The 12823-nt window shown below is 23.0% G+C and overlaps 2 protein-coding genes across 2 annotated transcripts; both read right to left on the bottom strand. All coding sequences in view use genetic code 6, as the record gives it.

Annotated features, from left to right (window-relative positions):
• Nucleotides 1–3184: 3184 nt before the first annotated feature.
• Nucleotides 3185–6753, bottom strand: TTHERM_01009860 (leishmanolysin family protein; the record flags this gene model as incomplete). Its single annotated transcript, XM_001017695.2, has 4 exons — nucleotides 3185–3337; nucleotides 3405–4424; nucleotides 4932–5786; nucleotides 5875–6753. The coding sequence occupies 4 exons, from the start codon at nucleotides 6751–6753 to the stop codon at nucleotides 3185–3187; spliced, it is 2907 nt and encodes a 968-aa protein (XP_001017695.2).
• A 2082-nt stretch (nucleotides 6754–8835) lies between these two features.
• Nucleotides 8836–12539, bottom strand: TTHERM_01009850 (ABC transporter family protein; the record flags this gene model as incomplete). The annotated part of the gene is made up of 6 exons (XM_001017694.2): nucleotides 8836–9254; nucleotides 9392–9945; nucleotides 9998–10496; nucleotides 10687–11431; nucleotides 11568–12085; nucleotides 12176–12539. The coding sequence occupies 6 exons, from the start codon at nucleotides 12537–12539 to the stop codon at nucleotides 8836–8838; spliced, it is 3099 nt and encodes a 1032-aa protein (XP_001017694.2).
• Between the last annotated feature and the right edge of the window lie 284 nt (nucleotides 12540–12823).

Raw genomic sequence — 12823 nt, 5'->3', positions numbered from 1 at the left:
GTGTATCAAAACAATTATAATAAAATAAACAGAGTTTCATAAAAATGTAACTTTAAAACTTTTAATGCATAGAAGATTTACTTTAAACTACAACAAAATATTTTTAAATTCACAAACTAGTAATTATTATTTAATTGTACAGACCTTCTATAAATATTATTCACATACTTTCGCTTAAGAAAATAATATATCCAAACCAAAGTTAATTAAAAAATTAAACTAGTCGTATGAAACTAAAAACAAATTTTATTTGATTTCTTAATAATAAAAGTAAGGATGTAGTACGATAATTATTTAATTTTAAAACAGAAATTTTTTATTTATTGTTTTAAACACTATGTATTTACATTTAACCTTAAAAATACAATTTTTAAATGGGAAATGTGCATATTTATTTCTTTAAATGATTGAGTTAGAAAATTTAATTTTTCAAATTCTCGTATTTAGATTAATATAAAATTTCAGGCTATATCATTACTTATTTTTAAAGACAATTTCTTTATATAATTAAATAATAAAGATATTTATTTGATTTCAAGATAAATCAATAATTAATTGCAAAAGTAAAGTAAAAATTATGATCATGTTTATTTTTCTACTAACTAATCTCAATTCTTTAATAAACTAGACAAATTATTTACATTCTTAGTTTATCGAATTCAAAATCTTGCTTGATGTGAATGATTTGCCATAATAAAGAATTAATTTATCTAAAATATAATTTTAAATAAGATAAAATTCAAAACTTCTTAACTTTTAAATAATATTTATATTTTACAAACAAATTTATTTTTTTACCAGAATTTTATAGATAGAAGAAATTCAAAGCTTGAAATTAATTAAGGCCAAATTGGAAAAGCAACTTAAATAATATTTCATATTTTTATTTATGACTTTATTTATATGCTTTTTGTTTCATGTTAACCATAAAATAAATATTACTTACATTGCTCAAATTTTTTATTATAAAATATATAGATATCCCTAATGAATAAATAGTAATATAAATATTTTTAACCTTTAGTTAATATTACTGCCTTACCTTATATTCATATATTTAATTAATTATCTATGCTTTCAAAATTTAAGATTAAACAAAAGAAAAACACCCGCCACCCATAATCCTAAATTATAATTTTGTAATAATTTAATTATAAGTTTATGACTATCCATGGTTTTAGAGTTAAATATTACATTATAAAACTTTTTTCTCAAAAGCTAATTAAATTCAGTTATTAAATAAATACATATTTAGAAACTAACTTTTAGTATTTCTTTTTAGATCTATTAAAAATTGGTTTTTAGAATAATTAATTATATAAGTTAAGAATTTTATAAAATCTATTCATTCTTGACAGATTACTAATTGTTAAGTTTTTAAATATTTGTTTGAACAAAAAGTTGTAGATTTATAAAATAAATATGTCAAGTCAAGCAAAAAATGTTACATTATTCTATTAATAATTAACTGCAAATATAAACAATCAAATATTAAAATAATACTACTTTAATTATTTTTTTATCAAAATAAAAATAATGAATGATAGATAGATAGATATAAACAGAAATAAAATTAAAAAATAAAAATTTACTAGATTTATAATATTAGTAAATTATATATATACAACCCAAAAATAGGCATACTAAAGAGCATTCAAGCAGAACAAAACCATAAAAACTCAAGCCGATTTTCTTAATGAATTTTATTTAAAGCCATTTTATTGATTGCCAAAAAAAAACATATCGATAGATAGATAGCATTTTTCTTAATTAATTTTCAAATTAAAAATTAATGAAATCTAATTTATAAAACAATTTTTGTCGAGTTTGAAAAAATGTTTGTTTTAATTTTTGAAATTGATAAATTAGAATTTATGAAAATATTTCATGTTAATATTATTTACAAATTTTTATAGCTCAATTCATTATTATTCACAAACAATATATAATCTACCATTAATAAATTGGAATTATTTTAATTTATAAATAATTAAAGTTTACTTTTAATTTTGCTAATTTATAATGCAGAAAAATCTCACATTCATAAAATCTCAAAATCACAATTAAAATATTTTTTTTAATTTAACAAAAATGAATAAATCAAAATTAATTAATTTATTAAAAAATATTAAATAAATAAATAAATTATAAAACTTATTTATAAACTTTGAAGCTATATTTTTTAATATTAAAAGTTCGCTTTTTTTATTTTTTTAAAAGGTTTTTAATTAATTGTTTGTAGTGAGGAGCTTTTCTTTGTGATTGGTGTTAATAATCATTATTCACTTTAAATATCATTGAGATTTAATTCAAAATATTTTAGGTTACTAAATTGTAATTATTAAGTTTATTCAATAAAACAATATCAGTAATAGCTTTCATATTTCATCTAATGTCAATTTCCTTTTTTAGAATATTTTGTCTTTTTTAGATTATAAGAATAATATTATTTCAAAAACAAGAAGTTATTTTATGTATTTTAATTAGTTATTGTATAACTCTTCTCCTTTAAACCAAAATAAAATATCGAAGTTTAATTGCTATCATTTTTATGAGCATACCAAAAAATTAGATTTATCTTAATTAAAAGATTGATAAGGGCTATTACTTAAAAAAATATTAAAATAAAGTAAAATACGTTTTTAATTTTGGTTAGGTCAAATAAAATTTCTATAAATTCAACTATTCTTTATCAATCTATAATAAGATTATGAAAATAATAACAAAATAGTTTATCTTATAAGTGAAGATATAATTTTCAAGTATAAATTAAATAAATATATTTATTAAATATGTATTAGAAACTTCTACCTGCTAAAAAACTAGTAATTTATTTAAAGTTTTGCTTAGCCTTTGTTCCCATTTGGGTGTAGGACAGACACTCCACGGTAATGAGCATTTTAATAAATATCTGCTTAGATAAAAATTATGAAAAATGCTGGTTGGTGTGCTAAACAACTTTGAGCTTTTATTCGATTTTGTTCAAAAAAATTTTAGGAATTTAGAAAAAATTAATTGAAAATGAAGAATAAATAATTATATTTTTGAATATATTAAATGAGATAATCTAAAATATTATTTTTAATTCTCACAGAAAAAAAAAGATTAATATAAAAATACAATACAATATTTATTTAACTTCAAAAATTAATTTTAAGCTAAAATCTTAAAACAATAAAATTGATCAAAATGATAAAAATATCATTAAAATCAAAATCATTAATGCAAAATAGTTTCTTTCTGCAAACGTATTAGCATTTGCTGAGAAGCATACTTAATTACTATTAGCAGTCTATCCTTGAGGGCATGTTTAAACACAGCTATTTTCGGATAAGAACTAATTAAAATAAAAATGTATTTAATAAGATTAGTTTGTTTTTAAGAAATATAATATAATTAATTACATAGTTATTTGAACAAGATGTGCATGTTGAGGCATCAGAACAAACAGAACAATTTGCTGGACATTAAACACATGTTTAATTAGATTAGTTGGCATAGTATCCTTAGTTACATGTAGCTACACAATTTGTACCTTGTAAATAGAATGATTGATTACATGTTGCACATGTTGTAGGCTAGAAAGTACCACTACAAGTGGAACAAGGAGAAAAGCAAGAGGAGGAATTTATACAAATCTGTTGGTTTTTATATGTGAAGGGCTAATAATTAGTGCTGCAAGTAGTACATGAATTTCCATTTGAACATTAATCACATCCAGTTACACATGGTGAGCAAGTGTAATTAGGTCCATTATAATATCCTTTTTAGCATGTTACTACACACTAATTATTAAATAAATATAAACTATTCTCACAAGATTAACAAGAATTGGGATTCGACGAAGAACAAGTTGCACAAGTTGAAGCACAAAGAGTACATGAATTACCTTATTACCTATAACCGCTAGATGCATCACATTAAGTACAAGTTTTTCCGTCTGAACAGGCTTTACATCCAGTTGAACAAGCAGTACAAGTCATATTTTATGAATTTTAATAATAACCTGATGGGCATGTAGAGTTACAAGTATTTCCTGGTTAAAGATAAAGATTTGATGTGCAAGTAAGGCAACTAGATTTACTAGAGCTGCTGCATGTAGCGCAATTACCAGTGCATGAAGAATCAGAACACGCTCCTGAACTCTATGTATAACCAGTTTTACAACCAGTACAATTAGTATAACTAGTACAACTAGAGCACCCATCTGGGCAATTACTGCATGTCTTTGATGTTTCATCAGCATATTATCCAGTTGGGCAAGTTGTAACACACGAACCATTGCTCAAATATGTTAATAATTAGCAAGCCTTGCATTATGAATTACTAGGACCTGTGCATTGAGAACAAGAGAAGTCACATTACTTACAAAGACCACTACCTGAATCTTGATAAGTTCCATTTGGGCAAGTTGTTCTACATACCTTTTTATTATTCATATTAATTTTTAATTTAAATAAATTAAAGGAACTCTTTTATATCCAAAAAATTAGTTTTTATGAAAAAATTTTTTATGATTTTAGATTTGTTTAAATTTGAAAAAATATCAAGAAATAAACAAAAAGCTTTTTTGAAAAACATGTTCTTTCTTATTTCACATTCTCTTAAAATTTTATTTAATTATTTAAACTGGGAATATATATATATACTGTATCCTATTTAAATTAAACCCTTGAATCGTTTATTTATTTCACATATTTTTGAATGTTTATGAAGTGGGTTTTAATTAATTAATAGTATAAAATTTTGAGGTAATAATACTATGCAATAAAGTATGTTGTTAACAATATACAATAGGGGTATTTTTATTTAAACAGGTATAATCGAAACCAAAATTTGTTTTGATTAATTGAAAAGAATTATTTTTTAAGATGGTTGAAAATAAAATTAGTTAAAATATTAGAAAATTATTAAAATAGTAATATGAATACATTATCAGTGCTTGCAAATGTGTTACTTGGGCATGAACTCACACAATTTCCTGTCTAATCAAAATAGCCATTACACTATTTGCTACAGTCAACACCTCCAAAACCAGGATTACATAAGCATTAGCCTCTAATGCAAATACCATTATAAGTACAAAAGTTAACACACTATTAGTCGTCACAAAGTCTTGCAATATTAGATGGACAAGTTACTTGACCATAATTATTACCTTAATAGATTACATCCTTTTTAGTAGATTAATCACTGATTCCACAAACTATTTAAGTACTGGGAATTTGAGAGAAGGTAATTGTAATTTACGTTTTATCCGGAGAACATTACATAAAATGGCACCTGAAATTTTAGTCTTAGTAAGTATATTGAGCTGTAGGACTAACAACAGTGGATGCAAAACATTTAGAATTATAAGAAAAGTCATTTGAAGTATCAGCATTAAATGATGCAGGATTATTTTAATAACTTTAATTAGCTATATCACTGCATAAGAAATTACTATAAATTTGAACTACATTACAAGAGTCACCAAAAGGATCAGAATTAGAACCTATTCCTTATCCATCATCCCAAAATGAGCAAGCCAATTAGCCAGAAGTTACAAATTCTTCATATTGAGTGGAACTTTAGCAAGAGTTTTGGAAGAAATCACAGCCTTTTCCTCTTCCCCAGTATATAGGATCAGTTAAATTTTCATTGACATCATCCCAATATCCAGTATCTTTGAGAAGGGCAACAGTAAAAAAAGTTAAATTTAAACCTTCTGTAAGGGCAGATGCAGTCATTATTTCACTTCTAATAATTGTTCTCTCCCAATGTGAGTTTAAAGAACCTGAGCCACCCTACATAAATAAATAAAATAAAATTAAAAAAGAGTAAACAATAAAATAATTTTATAATTTTGAGTTATAAATAGTTTAGATAAATTACTTAATTTTCTAATTGCATTCCTTATAAGGTTTGGCATCCATAGTATTTTTAGGCTGTAGCTAATACATTTGGTGATCCTAATAATTTAGTTGATATTCCTCTCAGAGTTTGAGTAGTTATTAGTTAATTGGCTGATGTTTACCCTAATAGTTATTTAGTGGCTTTATTATACCAGTTTTACATTGCGCCATAAGAAAAACCTAGTATATGGATAACTTCATGTAATGTAACCATAACATCATTTTAAAATTGCTCCAAATCAGTACCAGAGTTCTTCATATTAGCGATGTTAAATAAGACTCTACCAAAATTTGGTCTCATATATGTAGAAGTTTGTTAAAGATTGCAAAAGCCAGCATTTGCCAAATATCCAGCTGTAGGATCACTGTTAAATATGAAATATAAATGGAGATCTGAATTAGGAATACCTGTGGACTAATCACTTTATGAAGGAACAACAGTGATACAAGTATTATCACTTGTTTATTAAGGATTAAAAATATTATTTGTAGGGTTTGGTTAAACTTTGATGAAATTAGAAACAAAATTAACTACAGTTGTTGATACAGAAGTTAAATAGTTTATTTAATCTGTAGTGATAGCTGGTCCATTTGATTGTGCAGATAAACGAGTAAAGTCTGTTGTTATTCTGATAGGTTAAATAGTTTAAGATCCTAAATTTCTACCTTATTCATCTTCAGTGTAGTTAATAGGATTCTATTTAAAGTATTCATGAAGCTTTCTTTGTGTTTCTTTAATTAGATCATCATGATCGTGCGAGCAAGAGTATTCTTAATGGGCAAAAGCACTATTATTAGCTACTAAAATGAAGGTAAGGATGAAAAGGTTTAAAATCGCTGTTTTTTTTGAGCTGTTCATTTTTTATAATTTTTGTATTCTTACTTTCCTAATTAATTTGAGTAGAAATTATAATTATTTGAATAAAGTTTATTATTTTTATTTTTTGTTTATTTGTATTTAACAACCAAAAACTTAATCTTAAAAATGTTTATTTACTACAACATAACAATCAATTTATGTATAATTTTAATCAGAATTTACACATTATTTTTAAGACTTTAATGGGGATAACTATTACCATTCACTATCAAGTAAAAATATATGTTTTTTTTGGCCATAAATTTACATTTGAATAAAAATTAAGTTAAATGACAAATAATTAATAAACATTTATTGAGAGGCTGAGTATTAAGAAAGAAAATATAAAATTTTATTTCTACTTATTCATTAATTTTTTGTTTTGTTTTTCCTTTCAAAGGAAATCTAGATAGAACTTGTAATAAAAACTAGTGATAAAAAATTAATAAAACTCATTTTCAATCATAATAGTGTATCAAAATAATTATATAAAAATAAACAGAGTTTCATAAAAATGTAACTTTAAAACTTTTAAAGCATAGTAGATTTACTTTAAACTACAACAAAACATTTTTAAGTTCACAAACTAGTAATTATTATTTAATTGTACAAACCTCCTATAAATATTTTTCACATACTTTCACTAAAGAAAATAATATATCCAAACAAAAGTTAATTAAAAAATTAAAGTAATCTTATGAAACTAAAAACAAATTTTATTTGATTTATTAACAATAAAAGTAAGAATGTAATAAGAGAATTATTTAATTTAAAAACAGAACATTTTTATTTATAGTTTTAAACACTATGTATTTACATTTAACCTTAAAAATACAATTTTTAAATGGAAAATGTGCATATTTATTTCTTTAAAATGATTGAGTTAGAAACTTTAATTTTTCAAATTTTTAGATTAATATAAAATTTCAGACTATATCATTACTTATTTTTAAAGACATTAGTTTATCGAATTCAAAATCTAGCTTGATATGAATGATTTGCCATAATAAAGAATAAATTTATCTAAAATATCATTTTAAATATGATAAAATTCAAAACTTATTAACTATAAAATAATATTTATATTTTACAAACAAATTTATTTTTTTACCAGAATTTTATAGATAGAAGAAATTCAAAGCTTGAAATTAATTAAGGCCAAATTGAAAAAGCAACTTAAATAATATTTTATATATTTATTTATGACTTTATTTTTATGCTTTTTGTTACGTGTTAACCATAAAATAAATATTACTTACATTGCTCAAATTTTTTATAAAAAAATATATAACTATCCCTAATCTAATGACTAAATAGTAATCTAAATATTTTTAACCTTTAGTTAATATTACTGCCTTACCTTATATTGATATATTTAATTAATTATCTATGTTTTTAAAATTTAAGATTAAAAAAAAGAAAAACACCCGCCACCCATAATCAAAAATTATAATTGAGTAATAAATTAATTATAAGTTTATGACTATCCATCCATGCTTTTAGAATTAAATATTACATTATAAAACTTTTTTCTCAAAAGCTAATTAAATTCAGTTATTAAATAAATACATATTTAGAAACTAACTTTTAGTATTTCTTTTTAGATTTATTAAAAATTGGTTTTTACAATAATTAATTATATATAAGTTAAGAATTTTATAAAATCTATTTTATTATTTGACAGATTACTAATTGTTAAATTTTTAAATATTTATTTGAACAAAAAGTTGTAGATTTATAAAATAAATATGTCAAGTCAAGCAAAAAATGTTACATTATTCTATTAATAATTAACTACAAATATAAACAATCAAATATTAAAATAATACTATTTTAATTATTTTTTTATCAAAATAAAAATAATGAATGAATGATAGATATAAACAGAAATAAAATTAAAAAATAAAAATTTACTAGATTTATAATATTAGTAAATTATATATATAGAACACAAATAGGGATACTAAAGAGGCATTCAAGCAGAACAAAACCATAAAAACTCAATCTTTTTGTTTTCAAATATTTTATATAAATTTTAAATTTTTATTAAGCCCTGTTTTTTTTGTGAGATATTATATTAGTTCATGAGTTATTTTAGCAAAGCTAAGCTAACTAAAATATTTATTTAAAATTATTTTATCCAGTTTAAAGAGCCATTTCCTTGAAAATGCTATTTTCTTGCTAGAGGAGATCGTAAGGGGTTCCTTATTCAGCAACAGCACCATTTTCTATGACAAAAATTTTATCGTAATCAGCAATAGTATTCAGTCTATGAGCTATTGTAATCACATTAGAGTTTTTAAATCTTTCTCTAATTTTTTGTTAGATTAATTTATCAGTTTGTTAATCGCAGTTTGCAGTTGCTTCATCTAATAGGATCACTTTACTTTATCTCAAAATTGCCCTTCCTAAACATATCAATTACTTTTCTCCACTACTAAAAAGATCATTAGTATTAGACATATCTGTAAAAAAACCTTCTTTAAGTTTGGATATCTTATCTTTTTATTTAAATTATAAGAATAAATTTATCATTTTAAATTAAAATATTTTTGTTTGTTTTTGAGTTTTTAATCAAAATTATTTTATTTAAAAAATAATTAATTTTCTATTTTGATAAAAAATAAATTTTTTTTACCTGAAAGATTAATTTCTTTTAAAATTTAGTTGATTTCTACATCAGTGTATTCATCTAATGGGTCTAAATTTCTGCGAATCGATCCAGAAAAAACAAATGGCATTTGAGGAATAATGCTAATTCCTGATCTAATTGTGTGTATTCCTAACTCTTTTAGATTATATCCATCAATTTTGATAAATCCTTATTCTGCAATATTATCAGGTTTATCCTCAATTTCAGTCAATCTATAAATTGCTTATATTATTGAAGATTTTCCAGCTCCTGTTCTGCCTATAAATCCTACTTTTTCTCCTGCATTTATTTTAAAAGATAATCCATTTAGAACATAGCTAAGATCTTTTCTATATTTCATTTTAACATTTTAAAATTCTATATCTCCTTTGACTGGAAAAATATAATTTTTGTTTTAATTGTCTGATTAAATAGCATCTTATTTATTTTAGATAAAAATTTTGTCATTTTCACATCTTAGATCAGGCTCTTAAACAATATCTATCATATTCATAGCTCTTTAAGCGCTAGACATTGATATATCTGTTTCTATTATCATCCTATTTTTAAAATTTAGTTATTTACTTGAAAATTTTTGAAAAAAACTCAAACCTCAATCCAAACTGCATAGCATCACTAATACTTATAAAAAATATAATAGCTTATCCTAAAGAGCTTGAATCTTTGTTTATTAGCATAATCATATATATTCCAATATTAGAAAATAATGCTGTAGCCAAATGAATGTAAAACGAAAAAGCCCTTTAGTTGAAATTAAAAGTAAGAGCTGTTTTTAAAGAATTGTGTAGAAGAACAGAGAAATTTTCTAAGAATATTTTTTGCTTCTTGAAAGATCTGATTGGAAGAGCTCCTTAAATAGTTTAGTTAAAGCAGGTGTATATAGGTGAGCGGTGTCTAAGATCTAATTGCTTTGATTACTAAAGCGGAGTTTTAGAAAAACTAACGAAAAGCCAAATTAAAATTGTCTAAATAAACACAACTATTAAAAAATAAGGATTAATTATCAAAATAGTAATTATAGCTACAGATATTCTAGAAAGTATTTCTAAAGAACTGATCATAGTCCTTGTTATTAATTAATCTATTATACCTATTTATTAAGTTAATTTAAATATTAATTAAATAGTTTTAAATTAATTTATCTAATTTATTTCTCACTTTTAAACACAAAAAATATTTTTTTAAATTTTAATTATTGAGAACCAAACTTCAGTATATAAAGAGAAATTGATTGAAATAAGGAAAAAATATATTTTTAAATAACATAAATAAAATTTTACCTAAATCAGAAGAGAATTTATTTAATATTCTACCTGATGGAGTTCCATCAAAAAATTGAATAGCAGCTCTAACTAATGATTTAATCATATTTTAGTGAATATTTTTGTTGCTACTATTAACGATCAAGGTAAAAAGCAAATACTTACTCAAGTAATTAACAAAAAATATTAATGTTAAATAACCCAAATAATAAAGTATTTCCAAGAGATCATCTTCGTTTTAAGTATAGTTTGAGATTGTTTTTGTATATAATACATAAACAATATCGCTTGAAATAAATAAAGCGAGCACTAAAAAAATTAACCATTTCAATGAAGAATATCCAAAATATTTCTAATAAGTTTTAAAGTTTACTGTCATATCCTCATCTTATTCTTTTGTAAAAATATTCTAAATTTTATTATTTTAAATTATTTTATCTGTAATTTGTTCTTTTTCTTAGTAATTCTTAAGCTCTTATTAAATATTCTATTCATCTTATAATCTACTACTTTCTTACAGTACTTGTTTTATTTTTTCATTAGATTGTGTTGATGTTTCTTCATCATTTGAGCATAAGCAACTATCAATATCTTCTATATTAGCTTTTATCTCATCATAATTTCCTTAATTAGCTATTAGACCTTCCTTAATTATCAAAACTTTATCAGCTTTTTAAGCAAAATCAAGATGATGAGTTACCATTAGAACAGTTTTTCCTTTCAACATTTTCAAAATAGCCTATTCAACTATTTGCTTAGCTACCTAATTAAGTTAAAATAAATTAATAACAAATAAATAAATAAAATAATAAATAAGAAGGAAAATACATTTCTCTTCATAAAAAATAATTATTTTCCAAAAAAAAAAAATATTTTCTTTATAAGTTAATTGATTTTACCTTAGAATCAACAGCAGAAAGAGGATCATCTAATAGATATATGTCAGATTAAGAATAAATAGCACGTGCTAATGAGATACGAGCTTTTTATCCACCACTTAAATTGGTTCCTCTTTCTCCTATTTAAGTCATGTCTTAGTTTATAAATAATTTGATATCCTCTTTAAGACCACAAGCTTCCAAAACTTACTTATAGAGATCTTCATTATATTCAGACCCAAAAATAATATTTTCTTTAATTGAACTACTGAAAATATAAGGCTCTTGCTCTACGTAGGCTACCCTGCCATTGAAGCTAAAGCTTCCCTTAAAATAAGGGATTTCTTAGAGAATACAGCTCAGAAGTGATGATTTTCCACTTCCAATTCTTCCAATTATTGCCACTAAGTCTCCGTTCTGAATATCGAGATTGATATTTTTTAAAACGGGAGTTTATAAATTCCAATAAGCGCTGAAATCTTTCATAGTTATTTTTCCTCTTGGTAATGATTTATCTAAGATTAATGGTTCTAATTATGCTATAAGATTATTAAAATAATTTTTTTATTAGATTTATTTAAGAATTTAAGCATATTAAAAATTTGTTTGTTAAGAATAAAATAAATTACATTTAGTTGATAAATCGGTTATTTATTAAATAGACTGCTCTTGTATCGTTAGCACAGCCAATATTCTCTTGATAATTACTTTAAACTCTAATAAACCAGTAATTCCTGTGCTAATATAGGTTACTAGCTCATATTTAGTATAAGAGAATAAATCCATAACAGAAATCATTTTTGGAACTGTTAAAACTGAAGGATCCCCAAAATAATATATACTCAAGAAGGATATTAAGCAGGCAAGCATATCAACAATAGAAGTAAAAGATTATTAGAACGAGTATATGATTTGAATAATTAATATTTTACTTATTTCATTTTCTCTTATTATTTACACAAATTTTACAAATGCCTCTTCCCATGCATACATTTTTATCAACCTAATCCCTTCTATTAATTCATTAGTAAGTTTTATTCTTTAGTCTACTAATTAGGTCTTCAGAAAGAAGAATCTTTAGTTTACCTTTGCAAAAATACTTTAAATAATTGGATAACAGAGGATAAAGCAAAAACCAAGTAGAGAATAAAAGCCTAATCTATTTTATAATACAAATATATTTCAAATAATTTTACTAAAAAACTTTTATTAGAATGAAATGTGAAAATAAAATATGAATTCGTTTTTCCTCTTAAATTTAAGATTATTTATTTATT

Source organism: Tetrahymena thermophila (assembly GCF_000189635.1).
Source record: "Tetrahymena thermophila SB210 genomic scaffold scf_8254608, whole genome shotgun sequence".
Lineage (NCBI taxonomy): Eukaryota > Ciliophora > Oligohymenophorea > Hymenostomatida > Tetrahymenidae > Tetrahymena > Tetrahymena thermophila.
The sequence above is the reverse complement of the archived record's forward strand: the minus strand, read 5'-3'. Positions and strand labels throughout refer to the sequence as shown.